This window comes from Lontra canadensis, unplaced genomic scaffold (assembly GCF_010015895.1).
Source record: "Lontra canadensis isolate GAN:19392208 unplaced genomic scaffold, GSC_riverotter_1.0 scaffold8, whole genome shotgun sequence".
In the NCBI taxonomy this organism is placed as follows: Eukaryota; Metazoa; Chordata; class Mammalia; order Carnivora; family Mustelidae; genus Lontra; species Lontra canadensis.
This window is the reverse complement of record NW_022631002.1, coordinates 16,879,529-16,907,246: the sequence shown is the minus strand read 5'-3', so window position 1 is coordinate 16,907,246 and position 27,718 is coordinate 16,879,529. Positions and strand designations below refer to the sequence as shown.

At 45.8% G+C, this 27,718-nt stretch overlaps 1 protein-coding gene across 1 annotated transcript in view; it reads left to right on the top strand.

Moving 5' to 3' along the window:
- CDH1 (cadherin 1) overlaps window positions 1-27,718 on the top strand; it is an 83,736-nt gene that overhangs the window by 32,458 nt on the left and 23,560 nt on the right. The window contains exons 3-6 of the mRNA XM_032854102.1: window positions 18,150-18,379; window positions 25,367-25,510; window positions 25,637-25,792; window positions 26,554-26,698. Of these exons, the coding sequence (XP_032709993.1) occupies window positions 18,150-18,379; window positions 25,367-25,510; window positions 25,637-25,792; window positions 26,554-26,698 (675 nt within the window). The remainder of the gene's footprint in view (window positions 1-18,149; window positions 18,380-25,366; window positions 25,511-25,636; window positions 25,793-26,553; window positions 26,699-27,718) is intronic.

The following is a 27,718-nucleotide window of genomic DNA, read 5'->3' as shown; positions in this document are numbered from 1 at the left end:
CCACAGGGTCAGTTACACGGGAGACTGATGGAGCCCTTGATGAGAACTCTTCCCAACAGACTGCATGGTGTGTAGGGACCATTCTTTCTAAAATCAAGGAAACGGAGACTCCAGAGTTAATGTTCCTGAAGTCATGCCACCAGGTAGAGGCATAATTGAGATTAGAATCCAGATCTCTCTCAACGCCAGGCTTATGCCCTGAACCCACGTGCTCTGGGGAGGCTGCACCGGCTGGAGCCATTGGTGCTTGAGCGAGTGAGGGGCCTTCGGGAGGCCGGCAGCCCAGTTCTCTTTGGGTAGCTCTTAGCCTAAGACGGCTCCCTTCTCTCAAGTGGTCTCCCTATTTCTACTCTCCCGCTGGCCCTTACATTATTGCCCTCTGGTGCCATTGTCACGGACACTTCGGGAAGGAGTCAGCCCTGCACATCTTGAGGACAGTCAGCCTCTTGCTCTGAGAGGGCAAGTTGCCATCCTTGCCCCTTTGCCTCTGGACTGGTTCCATGGGTCAGTGTCCCTCTTAAAGCATGACTTCTGGAAAGAAAAAAGCATTCATCATTTAGCTCATTAGATTGTAACCCTGAGAGTGTACTTCTCAAACCACAGATGGAATTGAACAGAACAGGACCAGCTAGCCTCTCATCTCCTGAGGATCTTGTTTCTGATAATGCAGCTGAAGGCTGCATTAGGGAAGGCTGAATGCAGGTCTTGCCCTTTGAAGTTAGTTGACTCGACACCATCCCTCCTTCAGTCTAAGTCTCTCATTAAAGAAAAGAGAAATATGGGTTTATGTGACGATAGAAAGCAAACATGAACCAGTTTAAGTGGTACAAAACGACCTAAATGCAAGTCTCCCACCTGCTTTCCCCTCGCAGATTGCCTCTGGAGACAACCTGAGTTACCAGTCTTTCGTATCTTTCTGAAGATATTCTAAGTGTTTTCTCCAGCCCATTTTGCTTTTTGTGTTTATTTAAAGACAAATTCCTCCCCTATTGTTAAATGTAGATTTACTTGATTTTTTTTTTTTAAGATTTTATTTATTTATTTGACAGAGCACAAGCAGGGGAAGGGGTAGGGAGAGGGAGAAACAGGCTCCCCACAGAGCAGGGGAAGCCTGATATGGGGCTCGATCACAGGACCCCAGGATCATGACCTGAGCTGAAGGCAGTCACTTAACCAAGTGAGCCACCTAGGCACCCCTACTTGATTCTTTTTAATGACTGTCTTGTTCTTTGTCATTTCTGCCTGATTTTCTCTCGAGTGGATGCCTCTTGGTTCATTTCACCATTCCTCTTTCAGTACTGTTTCTGTCTCCTGCCACTTTACCACGCCTGTAGTGGCTCTCTTTAAATATCTGTCCTTGTTCACAGGTGTGAGTCCAGCTGTGGGATGAAGTCATAGCCTCAAGCTTTGCTAGACAAGAGGTAGTAAGAATGAAAAGTCTACGAACGTGGTCAGAATGCCTTCCACAGAAGGCGTACTGCGGTTACCCTTGCTGTGAGGTGCAACAAGAAGGCCTTCAAGCCCACATCTTTGCTGATAAAAGTTCAGACTGTGTGTGTTACTGATGGGAAAACATAGGGAGAATGTAGAGGACTTGCCTTGAGTTCTCGTGTTCCTGACCACCCCCTCCACAGAGAATCTGGTCACCTGACTTGGCATTCAGCCTTCTTCTGACTAGACCAGCTGACTAGAGTTCTCCCCTGCAGCCCCTTTCCTTCTCTGGTCATGTGTGGGTCACCACCTTCTTTCCCAGACCCATGTGGACCCTTCCCTAGGGTTTCCTGTCTCCTGGATGGCTGAGATTCTTGGGAGTTCTGGTCTCCTGGAGACAAGTCTTTTGAGCACTTGCCAAAATAGAAATTCTTCTACTAAAACAGTTTATATACGGTGCCCTACAATTCTTTTTCTTTTTTATGAATGAGTAATATCTTCACATGGCCGGAAAAAATGAACCAATATAAAAGGTATATATAGTGAAAAGTTGTATTCCTGCCCTGTCCGATTTTGGTCCAATCACACCTCCCATCCCCCACCTCTGTTTTTTGCCTATTGATTTCTTCCAAGGTTTCTGTATGCAAACATAAGCAAATACGAATATATAGTCTTTTTTTTTTTTTTAAGATTTTATTTATTTGACAGAGACACAGCAAGAGAGGGAATACAAGCAGGGGGAGTGAGAGAGGGAGAAGCAGGCCTGTTCTGGGGCTTGACCCCAGGACCCCAGAATCATGACCTGACCTGAAAGCAGTTGCTTAATGACGCATAACAACTGAGCCACCCAGGTGCCCGTGAATATACAGTCTGATCCCTTGTGCTGCTTTGCACATTTTTTACCTAGCAATGTGTCTTCAAGTTTGTTTTATGGTAGTGCATAAAGAGCTTTCTCATTTGTTTTATAGCCACAGTAGTATTTCATTGGAAACTGAGAAAATCCCCGCAGTTTAATCCCTTGTTCATGGTTGTTTGAGTCGTCTCCCATGATTTGCTGCTGCAAACGATGCCATCGTGAATAACCTTGTACATAGGTCATTTAGCGCGTGCATAGCATTCCAGTTTTGATCACAGTGGAAAATGGGAAGAGGCTGGGTAAACATTCCATGGCATCTTGAAAGAGTTGCAACCAGGAAAATGAAAAGTCTCGGAACTGCTGCTGGGAGAGGTGCCACAGGTCCTTGTGGTAGCGGCAAGCATACAGCTGCATCTTGTGAGAGGAGACCGTGTGGCCCGTGTGGCCCGTGTGGCCCGTGTGGCCCGTGTGGCCCGTGTGGCCCGTGTGGCCCGTGTGGCCCGTGTGGCCCATGGCCATGCTGCAGCTGATGGTAGAGCCCACATCTGATGGTAGAGCCCACATCTGGAGCCCATGGGTTGGTCTTCATGTCCTTTTCATTTGTTTTATCTGCTTGGAATTCCTGGAGTAAGCACCCCGATCTGAGAGAGACATGTGCTTTTTCCTGGCATGTGGAGGGAAGCAGGATGGGTTTCCGGCTTGCTTTCTCAGGGTCCCGTGCAAAGGGACCTTGGGGTGCTGAGCAGTTACCTTTGGAGCCCGCTGAGCAGATTTAGCAAATGCTCTTGGAAGCCGCGGCCTTTTGCATCAATGCTTATTTGTTCTTGATAATGAAAAATGATGCTAGCATCTATTAAGAAAGAGAAAGCCTCCCCTTGTAAGCTTTATTGGACAAGTGAGCACTTGTTTCGGAGTCATCTGCAAACGCATGTGACCGAGAGACTCTGGGAAATGCCCAGCTTCTGCAGCTCTGGCTTCCCGCTGTTCTTTGGAACCGTTAGAGGAGTTTTGTTGCAAATGTCAGAGCCCCATGCTTTTCTAGCACAGCCCACATTTGGAAAAGGTGCAAGCCTTCTCTGTGTTGTGAAAGATTTCCAGTCCTTGTTCCTGAGTTCATTGAAGGATTGCACATTCTGAACCCCACAGAGATTTCTGGGTTTCCAAAAGCAGAGTCAGCACATTTCTGAGTCACTCAGGGCTTGGGAAATGCCGCCCCAGGTTGGCACATATTGCTGTCCAGGTTGTGCTCATTACAGGGAGTAAGTCTGCTTTTAGAGGGCTGCCTCTGTGCCCAGCTTGGGTCTGCAGCAGCTCACATCACTCTTCTGCCCCTGGAGCTTCTCTCCTCCTCCAAGGCAGAGCACAGCTAGCCTGGTGGCTCAGCCAGTGGTGGCTGGTCCTGGGTGTGAATTCTGCTTCAGAGACTGACCAGCTCTGTGCCCTTGAGCAAATGACTGAAGCTTTTCTGGGCTTCTGGCTGGCTCATCAGCATGAAGGGATTAATAAGAACCTCACCTGTTTTATAGCAGCTTGGGAGTCAAGGTTTGTCAAATGCTCCGCACAATGCCTGCCCGCAATGACTGTCTTTACGTTGGGTGTTTACTCTTCTAATTATTATTATTATTTTTTAAAGATTTTTTAAATTTATTTGGCAGACAGATCACAAGTAGGCAGAGAGGCAGGCAGAGAGAGAGGAGGAAGCAGGCTCCCCGCGGAGCTGAGAGCCCAATGTGGGGCTCGACCCAGGACCTTGGGATCACGACCTGAGCCGAAGGCAGAGGCTTTCACCCACTGAGCCACCCAGGTGCCCCTCTAATTATTATTAATTAAGAATTATTTATGGCTTCTCTTTTCCCTCCCCACTTTTTTGTGACTATGACCTTGGCATTATTGGACACATGGATTGCATCTTTTTTGAATCATGGGACTTTGACTCAAAGGAGACCCAAGTAATTTATTTTTGTTGCAGGTTCATCCAAATGTAACTTGCATACCACGTAGTTTACCACTGCAAGTGTACAGGGAGGTAATTTTTTTTTTTTAAAAGACTTTATTTATTTATTTGACAGAGATCACAAGTAGGCAGAGAGGCAGGCAGAGAGGGGGCAGGAGAAGCAGGCTCCCTGCTGGGCAGAGAGCCCGATGTGGGGCTCAATCCCAGGACCCTGGGATCATGACCTGAGCTGAAGGCAGGCTTAACCTGAGCCACCCAGGCATCCCCAGGGAGGTAATTTTTATAAATGTACCCAGCTGTGGGGCATCACTGCAATCCACTCCCCACCCCCAGCATTAGACAGCCACTGATCAGCTTGGTTTCTCCTATATTCTAGAATTTTCATATAATAAGAGGGTACTCTTTTTTTTTTTTTTTAAGATTTTATTTATTTATTTGACAGAGAGAGATCACAAGTAGGCAGAGAGGTAGGCAGAGAGAGAGGAAGGGAAGCAGGCTTCCTGCTGAGCAGAGAGCCCGATGCGGGGCTCGATCCCAGGACCCTGAGATCATGACCTGAGCCGAAGGCAGCGGCTTAACCCACTGAGCCACTCAGGCGCCCCAAGAGGGTACTCTTTAATGCCATACCCCAGACTAACTGAGTCTGGATCTCCAGGGCTGGTGATCTTCTCGAGTCTTTGGTCTTTTTCTTTCACTGAGTGTAATGCCTTTTTTTTTTTTTTTTTTAATTTTATTCATTTATTTGGCAGAGACAGCGAGAGAGGGAACACAAGCGGGGAGTGGGAGAGGAAGAAGCAGGGTCCCCATTGAACAGGGAGCCCGATGCAGGGCCCGATCCCAGGACCCTGGGATCATGACCTGAGCTGAAGGCAGATGCTTAACGACTGAGCCACCAAGGTGTCCCAAGTGTAATGCTTTTAAGGTTCATCATGCTTTTGCCGTGGGTAGTGTGTTGTTCCCTTTTGTTGAAGAGTAGTTATACCATGCATAGGGTAATTTTTTAAAAAATGGGTAAATGGAGAGAAAGAAGAAAGTTAGGAAAGAAGGTTCTTAAAAATATAGTAGTGTCCATACCCTAATTTTATTTCAGTTTTTAAGTTTTTATTTAAGTCATCTCTACTACACCCAACATGGGGCTCAAATTCATGACCTCAAGATCAAGACTTGCATGCTTTTTTGACTGAGCCAGCCAGTACACTCCTGTACTTTAATTTTAGAAAAAACAGGCTATCGGGATTGCAGGACAGGGGACATAAATGAATTAGGAGAGGAGTATAGACCAGAGCCTGAGGGATACATTACAAGAATAGAGAGTGTCTTCTCTGTATGGATGGGACCCTGAGGGCTTTGTGCTTTTGGCTTGTCCTTTTTTTTTTTTTTTTTTTTTTAAGTTAAAAGTTTTTATTGAGCTACACTTCTCAGATCATATATTGCACCCATTTAAAGTGTAGGATTAAAAAAAATAAAGTGTAGGTTTCAGTGGCTTTTCAATATATTCACAGTTGTGCAATCACAAATCATTTTAAAACATTTTCATCATCCCAAAAAGAAATCTCTCACCCATGGCTGTCACCTCTCAGTTGTCTTTACCCCCAGATTCCAGTCTTAGGCAGCCACTAACTGATTTTTGGTCTATAGCTTTACTTACTCTGTGCATTTCATATAAATTGAACTATACAAAACATAGGCTTTTATGATTGGCTTCTCTCAGTGAGACGTTTTCAGGTTCATCCATGATGTAGCATGTATCTGTAATTCATTTCTTTTTATTGCTGAATGATACTGTCTTATATGGATAGACTATATATTTTTTTTAAGATTTTATTTATTTATTTGACAGTGAGGGAGACAGCGAGAGAGGGAACACAAACAGGCCCCTGGATAGGTTACATTTGATTCATCCGTCAGTTGAGGTTGTTTCCGCTTTTGGCTATTAAGAATAATGCTGTGGGGGCACCTGGGTGGCTCAGTGGGTTAAGCCTCTGCCTTCGGCTCAGGTCATGATCTCAAGGTCCTGGGATCGAACCCCGCATCGGGCTCTCTGCTCAGCAATGAGCCTGCTTCCCCCTCTTTCTGCCTGCCTCTCTGCCTACTTGTGAGTTCTCTCTGTCAAATAAATAAAATCTTAAAAAAAAAAAAATAATGCTATGACGCCATGTGTGTTCTGTTAATTTCTTCATCTGATGGATACAAGGTGCTGCTTTTGAAAATAAAAAACTAGGATTTGGGGAGAGGATAGAAAATGTGACTGAAGAGGGGTGCGTGGGTGGCTCAGTCAGTTAAGCATCCATCTCTTGACTTCGATGATCTCAAGGTGGTGGGATCCAGCCCTGCGTTGGCCCTGTGCTCAGCATGGTGTCTGCCTCTCCCTCTACACCTGCCCCCCGGCTCATGCTTTCTCAAATAAATGAATAAAATGTTTAAAAACAAAACAAGAAAACTCCCCAAAAGTGATTGAGAAAACGTGAGCTGTGTGCATTTTCCCCATTATGTCAGCATCCCATGGCCCAGTATAAATGGAAGGGAATTCACTGCATCTGCTCACACCCTGTGTCAGACAGTGATGGAGAAAAGAGGAGGTCCCAAACAGATGCGGCTGTGGAGAAGCAAGACTATGCAAGGATTAAGACTGTGGTCCTAGGGTTCGGCTAGACCTGTATTTGCTGTGTGACTTTGGGAGAGACATTTAGTATCTCTGAGCCTTTACTGATGACATGGGAAGTGATCCTTCCCTAACTGGTTGTTGTGATAATGAAAAGTGCGTATTCTACCTCTTTCCTTGCACAAAGGGAGCTCCCTCTGGGTGCTGTAAGCACCCGGGGAAGATTTAAAATACGCCCAGGCCTGGGTATTTCTTAAAAACATCCCAGAGAAATCTGTGTGTAGGGCATGTTAGACCCTGGTTGGAGATGATGTTAGGCATATTTTGGTCAAGGTGTTTTATTGCACAGGTGGGCAGCTAAGACCAAGGGAACCCTTCTTGCTGCATTAAGGACCTAGGCCTAGGATCTGGTCCCCCACCCCAGGCCTGTCATCTGCCTTTACCTGTGAGGGGTCAGCAGGAGCTAGAGGGAGGAAGGGTTCAGCTGCTTTGGAATTTGGAACATGGGGCCTTCCCTGGCCTCCGGGAAAGCAGCAGAAAGGAAGAATGGGCAATGACTGTGGTGTGAGAGGGCGCCTTTTCTTTCTAATCAATAAGCAGACAGTTCCTGGAGTTGCCCAGGCCGGCCACAGGAATGCATCCTGGACTGTGGCCTGTGTAAATGATCAATTACCGCCCCCCCTATTGGGGCAGGTGGGCTGGGTGTTTGCACAGTTAACCTACAGCCAGAAGCTGGGACACGAAACTCATGTGGAGCTGGAGGGCTGCCCCACCTCCCCCGAATCTCTTTGTTCTTTTTGATGAAACCAGACTGGCTTCCCTCCCTCAGTCAGGGGAGAAGTCCCCGCCTCACCTCACAGCGGGCAAGCTGCCAGCCGGCTCCTGTGAGAGTGAAGTTCAGTGTTTGCCCGCTTCCCTTTCTGAAGTGAGCGGAGTCGGGATCTGTTGCTGGTGAGCGTTCACCCTGGAACACCGAGGCCAAGCCCTCTTCCTCCGGCTGGAGCAGAGCAGCAGCCCCAGCCTCACCAGCTGAGCTCTGGAGCCCCATTAGGACAGGAGTGTTGAGAGGAAACCGAGGGAGGTTTTATCACTGGGTGCTGGCTCATTGCTGCACTGTCCAGTGCGGGCCTGGAAAGACAAAACACTGAAACCTGAGTTCTTTTCTGGCCTTGATTATCAAAAGGACGTGGGGAACGGGGAGGCCCCCTGGCCCTTCTAGACCAGAGGAGTGGGAGCTGGTGCTGCGTGCTCAGGCCGTGTGGGAGCTCTGTGCTAACGTCATTTTCCTTCCACTGGACAGTCAATTCGGGAGGACAGGGCTTGTTCCCTTTTGTGTTCACGGCTGGGTCTTCAGAACTAGAACAGCGTGTGTTAGGTGTGCAGGGCCTGAGCAGGCTCCCAGGACTGCCCCCCACCCTGCCATATGGTGCCCTGCCTTGCTTTGGCATGCAGCCAGAAACTGGGACAATCTTTTCACAGGCCTGGTCTTGAGGCCTTCCCTAAATGCCCTTTCTTAAATTGTCCCCTCCACCCTGGCTCTGCATAAAGCCTTAGAACTTGATTACCTGCTTGTTTTTCTGTATTAGCACTTTTGATTCATGTAGGGTACTTAGTAACTTGTTAATTATCTTCTCCTCGCTGGAATGAAGCCCTTTGAGGGCAGGGACCTTACTTGGTCTAATGCTTTACTTCCCAGGCCTTAGAATCAGGCCTGGCGAAGAGTCAGGGCCCGGTAAATACTTGCTGAATAAAGAATCCTTGAAGCAGTCCTTCCGAGGAGATGAGGATATCCCCATTTCCAAAATGGGGAAACGGGTGCTCAAGGAGGATCAGAGTAACTTGCTTATGGTGGCATGAATGAATCAAAGCTGGGTTTGAACCCAACTTGGTTTGACCCCCTTCACACAAATGTGCAACCATAAAAGTATTTGCACGAGCTTTTTACCAACTCCAGATGGGCCGTTTATGACGTTTTTTACCGTGCTGAGCAGCATCCATGGTGTTTGCTCTCTGAGACAACACCGCAGCAGCCTGGGCAGAAACATGAAGCAAAATTCCACTGCCAGAGTGACCCAGGCGGCGTGACTAACCTTAAAACAAAGTGGGAGAAATAAGGGGGGTGGGTCACCCCTTTAACCTTGCTAGCACCCATTCGAGGGTCCTCAGCTAATTTTCCTTGATCTGTAACCTCACTTTTCTGTCTGCACTGACGCCCTGTTCCCCACCTGAGTCTTTTGTGGTTTTGTTTTTAAGATTTTATTTTTAAGTAATCTCCCACCCAGTGTCGGGCTCAAATTTACACCAAGATCAAGAATCTCATTCTCTACTAACTGAGCCAGCTAGGCACCCCAGACTTCAATCTGTCCCCCCCACTTTAAGAATTCATTTATTTATTTGTTAGAAAGAGAGGGAGAAGCAGGTTCCCCACTGAGCAGGAAGCCTGATGCAGGACTCAATCCCAGGACCCTGGCATCATGACCTGAGCCAAAGTCAGATGCTTAACAGACTAAGCCACTCTGGTGCCCCCTTAGCCTGTTTTAATGGAAAACATGTGAAGGAGCGGGTTCCTTACTTCCTACCCATGTGGGGTTCATTGTTGATGTCTGTTTTTAGGGTGTTTGTTAAATGCAGAGACCACTTACTACACTTTAAAAAAAATGTATATTCGTTTATTTATTTTGTTTCAAGTTTTTATTGAAATTGTGATTAGTTAATACAGTATAGTAGTAGTTTCAGGAGTAGAATTTAGTGATTCATCTCTTACAAAACCCAGTGCTCATCACAAGTGCCCCCCTTAATACCCATCACTCTTTTAGCTCCTCCCCCACCTCCCCTGCAGCAGCTGTCCTCTATAGTTAGTAGTCTCTTCTGGTTTGCCTCCTTCTCCCTTTTTTCCCCCTTTCCCCTATGTTCATCTGTTTCATTTCTTAAATTCCACAGGTGAGTAAAGTCATAGGGTATTTGTCTTTCTCTGACTTATTCTCGTACTGTAATACACTCTCTTTCCACCAGTGTCACTGCAGTGACAAAACTTCATTCTTTTTGATGACTGAGTAATACTCCATTGTGTGTATGTGTAGACACACCGCATCTGAGACCATGTATAATTTGTTATCGGCAAGGACATACTGGGAGGCTGGGAGAATGGATGTGGGAGACTTAATGAGAGTAAACTTCCCATCCCTGCGATCCCATGGGAGCTGCCTGTCAACCTGGGAGACTGGGTGGGGCGTGGGCATCCCAGCCAACAGCACTCGGGGAGCACATCACCCAGATTTTGTGGACACCAGCTGCAAGTCCTGCTTGTCTACCAGGAAAATGCAAGCTGCTTACCTTCCCCCAGAAAAATGTCTGAGGTTTATGCTGACTGATGAGAGGAACTTCGACTTATTTTAGCTTCTGTAATGTGGTGATCGACAGCAGAACATTCTTGGATCTGAAATTTAGCTTCCTCTTTCGCTTGGCTCCTGACTGTCCCTGTTTCTCTGTGGCCTTGAGACTGGAACAGCGTTCCTTCAAGGAGAGAGGGAGAGTGTGAGAGAGAGAGAGTGTGTGTGTGTGAGTGTGAGAGAGAGAGAGAGAGAGAGAGAGAAAGATGGAGAAAAGGGATGATTTGTTACTACTATTACAGATACTCCACCTGTCCTGTTCCCTTGTGGGAACTAACTTGCAGGCATCCATTCAGTTAGGAACTAGTGACAAGGTGGCTTATCAGTACTGAAGGGGGTTAACTCCTGACAGTGGCCTCACACCACAGGCTCTGCTGCTTCGTGGCTGTGTGGCTGGGTCAGGTCTCTAGCCACTGAGACTTCTGAGCTTCAGTTTCCTCATCAGTTTCCTCATTTATTAGCCAGGGCTGCTAAATTCCTACCACCCAGGCCCAGTGTATCTAGTATGGCTATTAGGTTGTAATATCAGGCTGCTAGTTGGTAGCAAATGGACACATACAGATACTTATCAGGGCTGAAAAGATAGTCTTCCTAGTATAATTGACTCTCAGTCTTCCCCGAATGTAACCAGCCTGGGGGCCTGATCATCCTTTCCTTTCTCTTTCTTTCTTTCTTTCTTTCTTTCTTTCTTTCTTTCTTTCTTTCTTTCTAAGATTTTATTTATTTAAGAAAGTGAGGGAGAATGGGCCCCTGCGTGACTCAGTCGTTTGGACATCTGCCTTCAGCTCAGGTCATGATCCCAGGTCCTGGGGTTGAGCCCGGTGTTGGGCTCCCCCTGCTCAGTGGGGAGTCTGCTTCTCCCTCTGCCCCTGCCTCTTCCTCTGTCTCTCGTAAATCAATCAATCAATCAATCAATCCTAGAGAGAGTGAGGGAGAGCGCACAAGTGGTGAGGAGGGGCAGAGGGAGAGGATGAAGCGGACTCACCGCTGAACAGGAAGCCTGACCTGGGGCTCCATCCCAGGACCCTGGGGTCATGATCTGTGCTGAAGGCAGATGCTTAACCGACTGAGACATCCAGGCACCCCAATCGCCTTTATTAAACCTGTGTGTGTGTGTGTGTGTGTGTGTGTGTGTGTGTGTTCGCATGCGTGCTGATCGTGGGTGCTCAGTGAACCTATAAGGTTGAGTAATTTCATGGACACCCATCAAATGAGGATGTTCCAGAGTCACCCAGTGGCATCAAAGAAAATGGAATCTAGAAAGAAATTTTATAGGCGGTGGTATCCGTGGAGAATTAGGGCTTTGTGGTTAGAGTTAGAAACACCACTCCTACCCAGCAAAAAGAAGCTCCTGCCTAGCTAAGTGATAATGTCTGTCTCTCCAGGATTCCTTTCGTCCATCAAGTTAAACTTTTTGTCTTTTATCTTCAGTATTTAAGTTAGAAACCAAAGTCCTTGGTTTGGGGGTATGCAGTGGCTACACGACCCCCAGGAGCCTCAGAAGGCTCTCTGATCTTGTGTGTGCGACCTTCTCTTAAGGCTGAGTGCTCAAGTTCAAATGGTCCTTGAAATAAATCTAAATGCAGGGTTCTATGGTGTTGGCTGTGGGAAATGTATTCCAACGAGAGAGAAACAATCCATAATACGTGCCTTTGTGTGTAGTGTGGGGAAAAAACTGCTTTTAAGCAGTTGCTGCTAAGAGACTGGGTTATCCCACTGGTTACCAAAAAACTCAACTATGGTTAGTTGGCTTTGATTGTGGGTCCCTATTCTTAAATTTCAACATCTCCCAGAAACATATGAAGGATTTTGAGACTGTCTGGTTTCTACCCACTCACATTCCAGCTATGGGGTTTGGCGGGGGGGGGGGGGGGGGCGGTGGAAGAAGAAATGGAATCCTTAAAAAAGGACTGTTTGAGCCACAATGGCAATTGCAAGCAAAGAATGTTGCTCAGCACTCAAAGCCCTGCCCTGGGACCAAAAGCTTTTCATGAACTTGGGTTTAATTTTTAGATTGAACTTAAGTCGTTTCTGCTAAGTGAGTTAGAAAATAGGGCACTTAACAGGATGATAACGGGGGCGCCTGGGTGGCTCAGTGGGTTAAAGCCTCTGCCTTCTGCTCAGGTCATGATCCCAGGATCCTGGGATCGGAGCCCCACATCGGGCTCTCTGCCCAGCAGGGAGCCTGCTTCTCCTGCCCCCTCTCTGCCTGCCTCTCTGCCTACTTGTGATCTCTGTCTGTTAAATAAATAAATAAAATCTTAAAAAAAAAAACACAACAGGATGATAACGCACGAGAATCACGATGTGTTTCTCCAGTGTGCTCTCCACGCTGTGCACCTCCAAGGGGTGCCTGGGTGGCTCAGTGGGCTAAGCATTTCACTTTGGCTCAGGTCATGGTCTCAGGGTCTTGGGATTGAGTCCCCCATGGTGGGCTCCCTGCTCAGTGGGGAGTTTGCCTCTCCCTCTGCCCCTCTCTCCCACCTGTGTTCTCTCTCTCTCTCTCTCTCTCTCTCTCAAATAAATAAAATCTTTAAAAAAATACACTTTCAGGAGCACCTGGGTGGCTCAGTGGGTTAAAGCCTGTGCCTTCGGCTCACGTCGCGATCCCAGAACCTGGGATCGCACCCCACATCGCCCCGCATCGCATCGGGCTATCTGCTCAGCAGGGAGCCTGTCCTTTCTCTCTCTCTGCCTGCCTTTCTACTTGTGATCTCTGTCTGTCAAATAGATAAATAAAATATTTTAAAAAGTTAAAAAAAACCACACTTTGAAAAAGTCATCTTTGTCATTTAAAAAGGAGTTTTCTTTAATCGTAATGCATAATATAATACATACAAAGATAAAAAAGGAAAAATATGTTGGGAAAAAACCCAGCCACACTCTGAATTTCCCGCCTCCAGCCTCCACCCTAATTACCATTAACCTCCTGGTGGGTACAATTCCCTACTGCTCTGGGATGTTTTTAAACATTTTTCCCCCCTTAATAAATGTTTCTTTTTATTATTGCTAGGAAGCATATCCCCATTTTGCCAATAGGAAACAGTGGTGAAGAACACTCACCTTGGAGCCAGATGGTCCAGCCCCTCCCCTCACAAGCATATATGTTAGGACAAAGAAAGTGGACGTGGCTGGAGGAATTGGACTTAGAAAGCTTCAGTGCAAGGGTATGGCTTGCAGAGAGTGGTGTGAGGCAGTGTTTAGGAGCGAGAATTCTTAGACTGCCTGGATTTTAATCTCAGCTCTGCAGTTTAGGAGCTGCCTCAGTTTCCCCACATGTAAAGGGAACACTGGTAGTACCCACTTCATAGAGGTCTGGGGTGAAGTGAGTTAATATTGGTAAAGGGCTTAGTTAGACTGGAGCCTAGCACGTACGTTCTACAAATATTCAAATGTATTAAGAGAATAGGAGGTCAGAGGTAGTTGAAGCTATTAGTTGAGGCTGTGGTTTTTGATGGTGATGATATTGTGGTGAAAAGATTTTCAGGGGCTCCTGGAAGGCTCAGTTTAACTATTTGCCTTCAGCATAGGTCGTGATCTCAGGGTGGTGGGACCAAGCCTCACATCAGCATCCTGCTCAGCAGGGAGCCTGCTTCTCCTTCCCCCTCCACCCCCCCCACTCTTGTTCTTTGTCTCAAATAAGCAAGATCTTAAAAAAAAGGGTTTCCCACCTAGAGGTAGCCACCTGGGTTCTTAGCTCTTGTTACTGGGATTGGTTTCTAGACCTAGTGACCAAATGACAGGTTTTAAGAAAGGAGGTCATCCTGACTTAATACTTAATTCCTTGCTAGTTTTAATTTTAATTTTTTATTGTGAAACTTTAAAATATACCCAGTTCCCATGTCCAGTCCTTTTATTTTTTATTATTTTTTAAAAGATTTTATTTATTTATTTGACAGAGATCACAAGTAGGCAGAGAGGCAGGCAGAGAGGAGGAGGAAGTAGGCTCCCTGCTGAGCAGAGAACCCAATGCGGGGCTCGATCCCAGGACCCTGGGATCATCACCTGAGCCAAAGGCAGAGGCTTTAACCCACTGAGCCACCCAGGTGCCCCCCATATCCAGTCCTTTTAAATCTTTGCTGTTCTTGTTCACCTTCACAGGCTGGTGGTAGTGGTCACTGTGGCTCTGAGACACTGACCGGCCTTCGTCAGGGGTGAAGCAAGCCTCCTAGAGCCTTCCCGGGGCTGGAAATTCATTCCCTCATCTTGCCTGTAATTTCTGGTTTATCAGCCCAGAGGATCGGGTTGCACAGAAAGATAATGGGACTTAATGAGCACCTGGAAATTCAAGTTAGGGTTCCACACACTCCTTTGTCACTTCTCAAAGGGTGGGGCTTAGCCACCATTAAGACAAGATGCCCCAAACAGGTTAAGCACCTTGGATCAAAGTTATTTGCAAAACCATTTTCAGTTTTTCAGGCTGCCACCCTCTGGACAAGTCTAGTCCTGCTTGTCCCAACTTTCACTGCCGTGATAGGGGCCACCTGGGGGAAGGAGTTAATTTGTTGTGATAAGCAGGGGCAGCTCTTGCTCCCTGTTTATGTGACAACCCCCAGGTCCTCCAGACTCACCCCATTGCTTCTGCTGGGATGGGTTTGGGGGGACGGTTATTTGAAAAACATCTTGTTTTGCTGGTTTGAGATGGAATTCTTATGTTTGACTTAAAAGACAGTATCTGCCCATCCTTGAAGGACTTCGCATTTCTTCTTGCTTCTCTCATCATTTTATGGTTTCTCTGCTCATTTAACAGATACTTGACTTGTGGCAAATACTTCTGGTTTGTCTACCCAAATGCACAGGAATGATAATTACCATTTTCTACTAACATTGTTCTTCCATGTTCAAAATGTGATCACATTCACTGCCTCTGTTAATCTTCACAAAAACCCTGAAGAGGTAGGCTCCATCAGTGATGGTGACTGAGGCCCAGAGAAGTTAAGCATGTTTAAGGCCACTCAGCAGAACATGGTGGGATCTGGGCTTATTATTTGGCCACAAGACTCAGACCGGCCCTTTCTTCTTGTCCCTCTTCCTGTCATTTACTGCAGCCTTCCCCTGCTCACCCCACCCTCACCCCTTCAAGTTTGGGATGTGAGTTAATAAAACCAGAATTAGGGGTGCCTGGGTGGTTCAGTGGGTTAAAGCCTCTGCCTTCAGCTCAGGTCATGATCTCAAGGTCCTGGGATTGAGTCCTGCATCAGGCTCTCTGCTCAGCAGGGAGCCTCCCCCCCCAACCCCGCCTGCCTCTCTACCTACTTGTGATCTCTGTCTGTCAAATAAATAAATAAAATCTTAAAAATAAATAAATAAATAAATAAATAAAAAAAACCAGAATTAGAAGTGAGGATAGGGGTGAAGGCATGGTTTTGATTTTTGTTTTTGCAAACAGCGGGGAGAGAGGGTTGGGTGGGTGATTGTTTGAAGGACCCAGCTCCCTTCCTGTGAACTCTTTGTTCGGCCAGGTAGCGACTCCAGCACAAGGTGGCCCCAGATTTCCCTGGATTCTAGCTAGGAGGCAAAACGATTCTTCCAAATAACCAAGGCCTAACAAACAGGGTCTCTTCAGGGCAGAGGACTGTAATCATGACACTGAGTAACTCAGGTTGAGGGCCAGTCCCCGCTCTGCCCTTCACCTGGTTACCGGATGTCAGGCAAATTTCTTAACCTTTCCTCGCCTTAGTCTTCAAAAGGGGATGATGATGGTGGTGCTCACCTTGTCACCTTGTCACCTTGTCACCGTAGTCCCTGGCTTCTCTGGCAAGGGTGGGGCTGTTGGCTTCAGAAACATTTGCAAGGGCGGCCCCTGGTGGAAAAAATGGAAAATTGCAACCCAGGTATGGAGGATGGTTGTAGGACTTTCTGGCAGAGACCTGATACTCACGAATGGAGAAGTGTCTGGCTGTGTTAAAATAGATTGAAGAGGAGGAATTTTTATAAAAGATCACTTGGTCAGAATAGAAATTCCACTGGAGAAATGAAGGGCAGGTATTTGAAAAGGATGAGAACAGGCCACCTTGAGAGTTTCGTGGAACAAACTGTTTTAATTGGCTGTTCTCTCTGCCTCTTGGGCCCCTGAGCCAGGTTTCTGCAACACTTGCCCCTTCAGATCTCAGCTCTGCCACCTCCACCGAGGGAGGCCTGTGCTCACCATCCAGTATGAGTCACACCTTTCTGAATCCCCTTGTCCCATCACACTTCATCATCATCATCTAATTTTAATTTTTAAAAAATACATGCCATGCTCAGCGTGGAGCCCAACATGGGGTGCGACATGGGGCTTGAACTCACGACCTTGAGATTAAGACTTGAGCTGAGGGGTGCCTGGGTGGCTTATTTGGTTAAGCATGCAACTCTTGATTTTGTCTCAGGGTTCTGGGATCGAGCCCCACATCAGGCTCCATGCTCAGTGCAGAGTCTGCTTGTCCCTCTCCCTCTGCTCCTTCCCCCACACTCTCTCTCTTAGATAAATAAATAAGTAAATAAATCTTAAAAACAAACAAACAGGACCTGAGCTGAAATGAAGAGCCAGATGCTTAACCTACTGAACCACCCAGGTGGCCCCCACCTCCCCATCATTCTTGTATCACTGTCTTTAATTCCTTTATATCTGTCACTCATCACTACCTGAAGTTATTGATTTCTGTATTTGTTCATATCTTCCATGACAGTGTAAGCTCAGTGAGAGCAGGTGCATTGTCGGTCTTGTTGACAAGCTTGTCTCTAGAGTTCAGCACAGTTTCTGGCATTTGGCTTGGTGAACCCTGTACAATGAGTTCTTGGGGATTCTGATGTTTAGTGTAAACATTTTTTACCACAACATCTCCAGCTTTGGGTATTGGTAGTTCTTAAGTTTTAATACGTCCATAGCTATAAAGTTTGAAGTAGAGTTTTGAAATCACTGGTCATAACATTCCCCCCACCCAAGTAGTCCTTCTCTCTCTCTCTTTTAATCCTTCTCTGTCTTCTGCATTTATTTGCTGCCCTGTGTGATCAGGTTGAAGATAACTCATTATCTCCCCTACCCAGATGATCAGTTTCGCTTCCCCCAGCAGATTGCAAGCAGGCATTACCTCCGGATGCTTCAGGTAATAAGCACATAGTCAGCACTCACTGCGCATTTGGGGTGATCAGTGTCTTTTGTGGAATACTCATGAGGGTTGAATAAATGATTAAGCAAAGCCACATTTGTTTTTAAAGGTTTTTTTCTTTTTTTTACGATTTTATTTATTTAGAAAGTATACATACGTGCACGCTAGTAGCGGGGAGGGGTAGAGGGAGAGAGAGAATCTCGGTCTCGGGAGTCGCTCTTGTTGCCTTCGTTCTGTAGTTGGGTAGTCTGAGGCGCAGGGAGGTTAAGTACTTTTTCTAAGGTCACAGAGTTAATGATAAGCAGAGCTGGGACTTGAACACAGTACTCTCTTCCTCTCTTAAGCATCCTGCCATGTGCCTCTCTTTTATTATCTGCCACTGTTTATTGAAATGTAAGCTCTTACTTGAATGTAGACCCTCCACAATGTCTCACTGTACCTTAGTCTCTAACCTTTGAACTTCGTAAGTATTCTGTCTCTTTGATTCTGAGGTCTGTTTTCATATTGTCAGGAGCCAGCTGAAGGAGAGGCCCCTTTTTGGCTTTTGAAAAAAAGTTACTTTCTAAACAGGTTACTGTTGGCATTTTATAAGCAGCTAAGAAAGAAATGAGACCATGTTTAACAGTCCCCCTGGGATGCTGAGCAACATCATAACGATATTGGTGACTTTGCCATCTTTCTGTTCTGTCCCCACACTGGGTTGTTTTGCTTGTGTTTGTTTTGTGTGAGTCAGGCTTTTGGTGGGTAAACCAAGTTCACTTTGGAGAGAAGGGATGCTCTTGTCTTGACGCTGCCCCATTTCCTAATCTCTGTGATTGATGCCCCACAGTGAGTTTTGAAGGATGCACTGGCCGGCCAGGGACAGCCTACAATGCTGATGACACACGATTCAAAGTGAACGCAGATGGTGTGGTGACTGTCAAGCGACCTCTACAACTTCATAAACCGGAGCTGAGTTTTCTGGTTCATGCCTGGGACTCCAGCCGCAGGAAGCTCTCTGCCAGAGTCACGCTGAAGGCAGCCGAGCACCGTGACCACCATCACCGCCACCACCATCACGTACGTTGGAGTGTTTCTTGGAAGTTCACTCTTGTTTTAAGTCTGTTGCCCAATCTGACTTCTCTGCCATTTGCGCCTTTCACATTTGGGGCTGGATAGTTTTTCTTGTGACATTCAGCAGCCTCCCTGCCTTTAGCCCACTGGACAGATACCAGACAGATATACTGGACAGATACTCGTCGTCACAACCAGAAATGTCTCCAGGCATGGCCAGTGCTGGTGGGGGTGGGGGGTGTTGTGGAATCCCCCTAGTTGAGACTGTTGGTTTCACTGAAGTAATTCTATTTTTTGTCTTTTTTTAAGATTTTATTTATTTATTTGACAGAGAGACCACAAGTAGGCAGAGAGAGAGGCAGGCAGAGAGAGAGGAGGAAGCAGGCTCCCCACTGAGCAGAGAGCCCGACTCGGGGCCTGATCCCAGAATGCTGAGATCACAACCGGAGCCGAAGGCAGAGGCCCAACCCACTGAGCCACCCAGGAGCCCCTGAACTAATTCTTGCTGGGAATTTTTTTGTGTTTGGGTGGGGAGGGATCAGGTGGAATGACGGCAAGGTGTTAATCATCTTTCTGTCAGTAATAGAAAATAGTGGGTAAGAATGTGGACACTGTCTGGGATTGAATCATAATCCTGCCACTCACTACCTGAGTAGCTGGGGGAGAGTTCACTTAAGGAATTTCAATCACAAAGAGGGTTACCTGTAATGTGGAGAAGAGTGACTGCAGGAATTAATACGTGTGAATATGTTAGGCATACAGTAAGTACTCAGTAATTGCTCATTTTCTTTTTCTTAGAGGAAGAATGAATAAGAGATCTATTCTCTGATCATTCTATTCTTTTTATTGCTTTAATACTTAGATAACATTTTTTTCTATCTTTTTTTTTTTTCCATTTCATTTTACTCTTTGTGTTTCTACTGGGGAGGGACTTGGGATGGGATGAGAAGAATCAGCGGGAAGCTTTTGTTCTGTTGGACCGTAATCTGCACGAGATCCTTCCCTGTTGTATTTGTAGTGCCTGTCCCGCAGCCTGGCATGCACTAGGAACCGTGTGAATACTGAATGAACAGATGGGTGAATAGGCCATGAATGAAAGGATCTATATCTGCCCAGTTCTTGGCGACAGTGTTTCTGGGTATTGTTACCCAAGCAGACACCTTTGCTAGTTTCTAAACTGTTCCCATCGTGCTTCCTACCAGAATGTCTTTCTGGAGGTCGTTCTAGTTGTATTCTGGTACTGCCTTAAAAATACAGAACATGTTGGAAGTACTTTAAGGCTGGCTTCTGTTTTTCTCCCCAAAGGTAGTTGAGATTGCAGGAGCTTAATAGTCTTGATAGATACATTCTTTTCTCCCAGATCTACCTCTTTTCTGGTAGACCAGAAAAATGAAGAACTTAGTAGCAGTTTATTAACATAACTCCTTGACTCAAGTCTCCAGCTGATTCCATCATTTGTGTAAGTTCAGCATGGTGAGTTATTGCTGGACAACTGTGTGTGGAAGGCTCCTGTGACCAAAAGATAAGTTTTGAGCCTGGTTTTTTCAAACTTTTCCTCCCTATTTCTGCCAGTTTTGCCTCTGCCTCTCTTTTTGTTGTATCATGATGAGGTTCAAATGCATATTATAGAAAATGATGAATGACAGTGCCTTATTCAAAATGGAGTATTTCTTTGTCAAGTTGAAGAAATTCAAGGGTAAGTTGTGGCAGTATGGAGACCCTACAGTCATTAGGAGCCTAGGTTACTCTTTTCCTTTCTATTCTGCCATCCTCAACATATGGCTTCCATCCTCAAGGGGACCGCGTGATCCAAAATGGCTGCTGGTGCTCTAGTCATCAAATCTTCATTCTAGATGGTAAGGAGAAAGGAAGAAAGCGAAAAAAAGCATCACTCAGTTGTCTGCCTGCCTTTTTAAAGAAGTCTTTATGGAATTCATTTTTAAAAGATTAAAAAAAAATGCATCTCTACATCCAACATGTGGCTTGAACTTAGAACTCCGAGATCTAGCATTGCTTGGCCTTGTAACTGAGGTAGCCAGGCACTCACTTTCGCGGATTTTTTTTTTAAGTCATTTGTTTGACAGAGAGATAGCAAGAGAGCACAAGCGGGGGAGCAGCAGGCAGAGGGAGAGGGAGAAGCAGGCTCCCCATGGAGCAGGGAGCCTGATGCAGGGGCTTCCCAGGACCCTGATGCCATGACCTGAGCTGAAGGCAGACGCTTAACCAGCTGAGCCACAAAGGCATCCTGTCCCAGTTCCCCCCACCCCCACCACCTTTGTGGAATTCTTAAGCAAATAAGGCTTATATCTCACTGGTTGGAACTTGACCTCATGGCCATACCTAGCTGTAAACGCAGTAAAGAAAATGTACTCTTACTTGAACACAGTGCTGGATACAAAACTATCTATATAGAGAGATCTATATCTGTATCTGTGTGGAGAGAGACAGGTATAGATACTTCCGGGTTTGTTCATTTTTAAATAAGAAAGGGAGAATGGATATTGAGTGGTACATGGCAACATAGCTGCTGAGGTTCACTTTGGTTCGTTTCTAGTTCAAGAGGCCCTATGGGTCCTGCATTAGAAGAAGGGGTAGTGGGGGGCCCTGGACTGGCTCAGCAACTCTTGATCTTGGGGCTGTAAGTTCAAGTGCCATGTTGGGTGTAGAAATTACTTTAGGGCGCCTGGGTGGCTCAGTGGGTTAACCCCTCTGCCTTCGGCTTGGGTCGTGATCCCAGAGTCCTGGGATCAAGCCCCATGTTGTGCTCTCTGCACAGTGGGGAGCCTGCTTCCCTTCCTCTCTATCTGCCTGCCTCTCTGACTACTTGTGATCTCTGTCAAATAAATAAATAAAATTAAAAAAAAAAAGAAAAAAATTACGTTAAAATCTTTAAAAAAAATAAAAGGAAGGGTGACACTCCCACTTCTTTTTTTTTTTTTAATATTTTATTTATTTATTTGAGAGAGAGACAGAGCATGAGCAAGGAGAAGGTCAAAGGGAGAAGCAGACTCCCCATGGAGCTGGGAGCCCGATGCGGGACTCGATCCTGGTACTCCGGGATCATGACCTGAGCTGAAGGCAGTCGTCCAACCAACTGAGCCACCCAGGCGTCCCCACTTCTTTAATTCATATGAAATACATAGATCTTAAATATATCAAAACATGCTATGTACTATGTGTATAAATATCTACACACACAGTTTTTGTCAGTTACGCTTTTTAACTTTCTGGGTTTTTAATCTTTGGGTAGATTTTCTCAGTCTGGTATGATTTTTTTTCTGAGGGACGAATTCCATGCTCAGTATGTTTAGGCATGGTTCTCTTTAACATCACATGAAGATATTAATATCCTCTTGCCAGTGTTCATCATTTCTTTATTCTTTTTCTCTGAAAATACTCTGCAGTTCTGATGTCAGCAACACGTGCCCTTTGTCTTCCTCTTCAGCGTGGCAGATGAACCTGGGTTCATGCACTGATGCTGTACACTCATGTGGCTGTGCGAGATGGCCCTGTTTAGGCTTAGGATACATTTGCAGACAGTCCTTGGAAGACTTTGTTCCTGGGCTGTATCTAATCCCAAACTCACATCCATTAAAACCACAGCTCAGTGTTTGTCAACCTAACTGTCATTATGACCATTTGTTGAGCATTTATACGTTTCAGGAGCTATTCTTTTTTTTTTTTTTTTTTTTAATATTTTATTTATTTGACAGACAGAGATCATAAGCAGGCAGAGCAGCAGGCAGAGAGAGAAGAGGAAGCAGGCTTCCCGCGGAGCAGAGCGCTGGATGTGGGGCTCGATGCCAGGACTCTGGGATCCTGACCTGAGCCGAAGGCAGAGGCTTAACCCACTGAGCCACCCAGGCGCCCCTCAGGAGCTATTCTAAGTGCTTTATTTGCAATACTAGTAGCTCATTTAATCCTTCCAATGATACCCCATATTAGGGAACTGTGGAACAGAGTAAAACAGTGTCCCCCGGAGTTATAAATGCCATAGTGAGGATTCACAGATAGGCAGCCTGGTTCTGCAGCTTGCCCTTGACTCAGGAGGGACTACTTCTCTGGAATATCAATAATCCAAGGACGCAGAGAGAGAGAGCGAGAGAGTGTGTGTGTGTGTGTATAAAACCAGTACATAGGAATGAAGTACTGGGAAGGATTCTGAGATGATATCTCATCTTAACTCATGTCTGTCTTGTGCATTTTTAAAAATTTGTATTAGCAGAACTATATAGAAAAATTTCTACATAGCAGAACTATATAGAAAAAAAATTATTCTGCTTAAGGCATACTTGGGAATAAACCACTACAAATTATTGCACATCTGAAACAACAGTGCATAACAGACTGCATAAAAATACTTGTTTTGTTTTCTTTAAAAATTTTATTTATTTATTTGACCTGGGGGGAGACAAAGGGCACATAAGCAGGGGGAGTGGGAAAGGGAGAAGCAGGCTTCCTGCCAAGCAGGGAGCCCGATGGGGGGCTTGATCCCAGTCATGACCTGAGCCAAAGGCAGATGCTTAAGGACTAAGCCACCCAGGCGCCCCTCTGCATAAAACTGTTAAAGAAGTAAACCAGGTGTATTTACCTGACTTAGGTCATAAATGTAGGTTGAAAGACAAAACAAGATTTTGCTTGTATCGAAGTATGCAGCAGTTTGAGAACTTGGGCTTCCTCATTTGATGCCTTTAGAACCAAGACTCACCAGGCACCATCATTTATGTTATTAAAAACCTATTTTCTGTACATGAATTCCTTCCTCTTCTTCTAATATCATAATGGCTTTTAGAAGGCAAAGAGAGTACAAGGTGATCTTTGTACTTACATTGCATCGAAACACAATTCAAAGGAATTCTGGTCTTCCCTCCTCCCCCCAACTCATGGCTCTAATTTATACCCAGATAGCCACACCTGCAGTCACAAACTTGGTGTGTGTGTTTTTTTTTTTAAAGATTTTATTTATTTGCCAGAGAGTGAGCAAGCGAGTACACACAAGCAGGCAGAGAGGCAGGCAGAGGCAGCGAGAGCAGCAGGTTCCCTGCCGAGCAAGGACCCCGATGCGGGAGTCGATCCCCGGACCCTGGGATCATGACCTGAGCAGAAGGCAGCAGCTTAACCCACTGAGCCACCCAGGCATCCCAGCTTGGTGTTTTTTAAGTCCAGGAATATTCAAGTTGGATTTAGCATTGGAATGATAGAAGACCCAGTCACAGACCTCATCGGTTCTTTGATTTGTCTTCTGGTGTCCTTGTGTCTCCCGATTATCTATTCACAAGTTGGCTTGTTGGGAACTTGTCCGTGGTTATAGTGCTTTCCAGCTGGGTTCCTCCCTTCCCCTGGGGAAGAAGGGGGTACGGTTTAAAAGGTTAAAAAATATATATACTGAATTCTCTACTGGTAGGGTGGGGCATTTCCACCCTTCTGGGCTTTAAAAGTGCCTCTTCGTGTGTAAGGTGAGGTGGTCCCACTTGGAGAAGGTCCAGTTGCACTTCGGCCCTGGGAGGGTCGGTGCCTGATGTGTTTGCCATGGTGCCTGGTCAGTTTGTCCGAGCGGACACATTTCCATCCGCAGCCGTCAGTCAGGTGGTAGGGCTTCTCAGCTGTGTGGGTTTGCAGGTGTGCCTTGAGGTGAGGACTCTTCATGTAGGTTTTGCCACAGCCTACATAATCACAAATGTGAGTGGCTGTCCTTTTCTGGGGCCACAACCTTCTTCCCCTCTTTGGTATCGGCTCCTGCAGCTTGCAGGAACCAGGGGGCATGAGCTCTTGGTAATGGAGCCGTGGGACCTATGGCTGCATCTGGTCTGGCCAGAAGGGTGGATAGTTGGGCCTTGGATGGGGATGAAAGTCTGGGGGAGCTGTAGGACAGTATGATAGTCCCTGCTGCTCGGCAGTTCTGGGAACCCAGGGTCAGGGTAGTCCAGCAGGGGAGTTGCACTCCAGGAAGAAGTCTTGCACTGGCAGCTGTATCTTGTACATTTTGAATCAGATGTGAAAAGCCAGGAAATAGCACTTTAATCACCTTTGGCAAACAGTGATCAGTGATTATGTGGGGAGTAGGGGATGGAATTGTACTCTAGAACCTTTATGTATTACCACTAATCACTTTAAAGCACTTAAACAATTTGGAGGATATTTTTCTTCCATCTTCCACTATCTTATTTCCCTGTGTGTGCATAAAGTTTTCTTTATCACACGTGAAAACTGTTCAATACAAGTCTCAAAGGGTGTTTTTGGTTCCCATCCCAACAGCTTCTATTAAAACAAATGGAAACCAAACAGATAAAATGATACAATGAGATTATAGGATTGGTATTGATCACAAAGTAGTTCTTAGTAGAAATTCCTAAACCTTAACTCATCCAGGCTGAGAACTCCACTTTGGGGACCTAAGCCCCTAGGAAAAACAGAAAAGAAAATTGAAATGCTTGCATATTCAGTTGTTGAATAAACTCTGACATTCAATCATCAGAGTGTAATGTTCTTTTTTTTCTTTTTAAGATTTTATTTATTATTTATTTGATGGAGATCACAAGTAGGCAGAGAGGCAGGAGGGGTGGGGGAAGCAGGCTCCCTGCTGAGCAGAAAGCCCAATGTGGGACTCGATCCCAGGATCCTGGGATCATGACCTGAGCTGAAGGCAGAGGCTTTAACCCACTGAGCCCCACAGGCGCCTTACAGAGTGTTATGTTCTATTAAAAATGACAGATATATTTAGGCTTGAAATAATCTGCAAAATAATAAACTCTCAAAAGTATAATTGTATGTACGTAATGATTACTTGAACTCTGGACATTAGAAGGATCAAAAGGGAACACCGTTTTTATTATATGTCAGAGAAGTTCATTGTGTTGTGTTTTGTTATTAAGTTAAAACCATTGCCTGCCCCCGAGAAGGCTGTAGATGCTGGCTGGTTAGGTGGGACTGTTTTTGGCCTGTATTACCTCCCTTGAATTTTCTAATTTTGTTCTTCATCCCCTTTCTTTTTAGGATGCTATCTCTGAAACCCAGACAGAAGTGCTCACATTTCCGAACTCCCAGCGTGGTCTCAGAAGACAGAAGAGAGACTGGGTTATCCCTCCTATCAGCTGCCCAGAAAACGAGAAAGGCCCATTTCCTAAAAATCTGGTTCAGGTAGAGAAGGAAGTTCTCTATTTCTCTGGGAGCAGTTTGGCAGAACAGGACCTAGTAGAAAACGGGGGAAAACCCCAATGTCAGGATCCTTCCTTGATAATTCTGTTTGTTCTGTTTGGTCTTCAGATCAAATCTAACAGGGACAAAGAAATCAAGGTTTTCTACAGCATCACTGGTCAAGGAGCTGACACACCTCCGGTTGGTGTATTTGTTATTGAAAGAGAAACGGGATGGCTGAAGGTGACAGAGCCTCTGGATAGAGAACAAATCGCCAAGTACATCGTGAGTACCTCTCAGAAGCATGCAAATAATGGGGTCATATCCTTCCAGATTTTTTTGGTCGACCCATGTTGGATCCCTAGAACAGATGCTCTGGATGTATGAGGCTTATTAATTGGATATCTGTATGCCCATTGACAAGGGGAGATGACAGGAGAATCTGGAAAAAGGGAGGGAAGGGTGTTGATTTTTTCCTGTTAGGATTAAAGAGAGGGGGAGTCTTAGGACCATACATGAGTTTAGACAGAAGATATCAACTTACTCTTGGAGCTTTAAGTTCCTGACCCAAACGAAGAGACCAGTTACAATGTTGGGGAGCAAAAGCCATTCCTGGGCCTTGGTAGCTGTGTGAGCTTGGGGAGCTGGTGGGTAATACATGGGGCCAAACGCAGAAAAATCTGGGAGAGACACTAGAAGGGAGAAGCCAGAGCAAATTTTACCCTGCTGGGAATAAGAGTGTTTTAGGCCTCCGGTCTTGTCTTAGGTCTGGCTCCCCAACCTTCCTGTGGGAAAGGGGAGCTCTGACCTGGTGGTTGTGTTCTGCAGCCCATGAATCTTTACATAATATGACTTCAGCCAGTGTCATGACATCACTGAAGCAGTAGCACATGTATGAGAAAAGTTCTCTGCGGGGCCGGGGGGTGTCCATCCTTGGGTCTTGGAGAGTGGGAGGGAGTGGAGGTCAGCTGGAGTTCTCCTCACACGACTTCTCCCATTTCTTCCTCCTTGTTGGGGTCCAAATAACCCTCATTTGGTTGTTACAGCTCTATTCTCATGCCGTGTCTTCTAATGGGAATGCAGTCGAAGACCCAATGGAGATCGTGATCACTGTGACTGATCAGAATGACAACAAGCCTGAGTTCACCCAGGAGGTCTTTGAAGGATCTGTCATGGAAGGTGCTCTGCCAGGTATGGCCAATGTCAAGATGCTGAATACCCAGAAAGATACTCAGATTCTTCAGACCTCAAAGTGTTGGGGCTTGTGTTTGGGATCAGGTCCTTCATAGGAACAGAACTTTTTTGGAAGCCTGTGTGTATGTGTGTGTGCGGCGCATGCACACAAAACATCATTCTGCAGAAATGTGTATGACAAAATAGGAGTCCTGGGATCCAGCCCCACATCAGGCTTCTGGCTCAGCGGGGAGCCTGCTTCTCCTCCTCCCTTTGCTGCTGCTCCTCCTGTGCTCTCTTCTTGCTCTCTGTCAAATAAATACATAATAAAGTAAATAAATAAAGTAAATCAATAAATAATCTGAAAAAAAAATAGGAGCAGTTTAAGAGGGGTGCCTGGCTGGCTCAGTTGGTAGAGCATGTGACTCTTGATCTTGGGGCTGTGGATTCTAGCCCCACATGGGCATAGAGCTCTCCCCTCCCCCCAAAAAGGATCAGTTTAAGAACCTTCTCTAATGAAGAAACAAATTTTTGCCATTCCTGAACACATTCTTTTCTCTCCATGGTAAAGGTAGCCACTGCCCTGACTTTGGTGGTAGTCATTCCTTTGCTTCCCCTTATCTTGTGCATCATGTGTGTATGTACCCCTCTATAATATCTGGGTTTTTTGGCATGTTTTCAGATTTTGTATACATGGAATCACACTCTACATGTATTTCTGTGATGTGCTTGTCTCCTTCAGCTTTATGGACATAAAGTTCTTCGTGTTGGTGCCCGTAGCAGTCCAAGGTCATCCATTCTCATTGCTGCATCATATTTATTATTTTTATATTTATAGAAAGCCCTTTATTCCCCTGTTGAGGGAACTTGAGCTTGTTTCAGTTTTTCGCTGTTCAAAATAGTGTTCTCAGAACATTCTTTAATATATGACTTGATGCGTACTCACAAAGCTTTGTCCAGGGTGTGTGTCCATAATGGCGGATTGCTCGGTTATATGGGGTACGTGCCTGTTCAGTGTGACTAGTGGTTGAACCACTT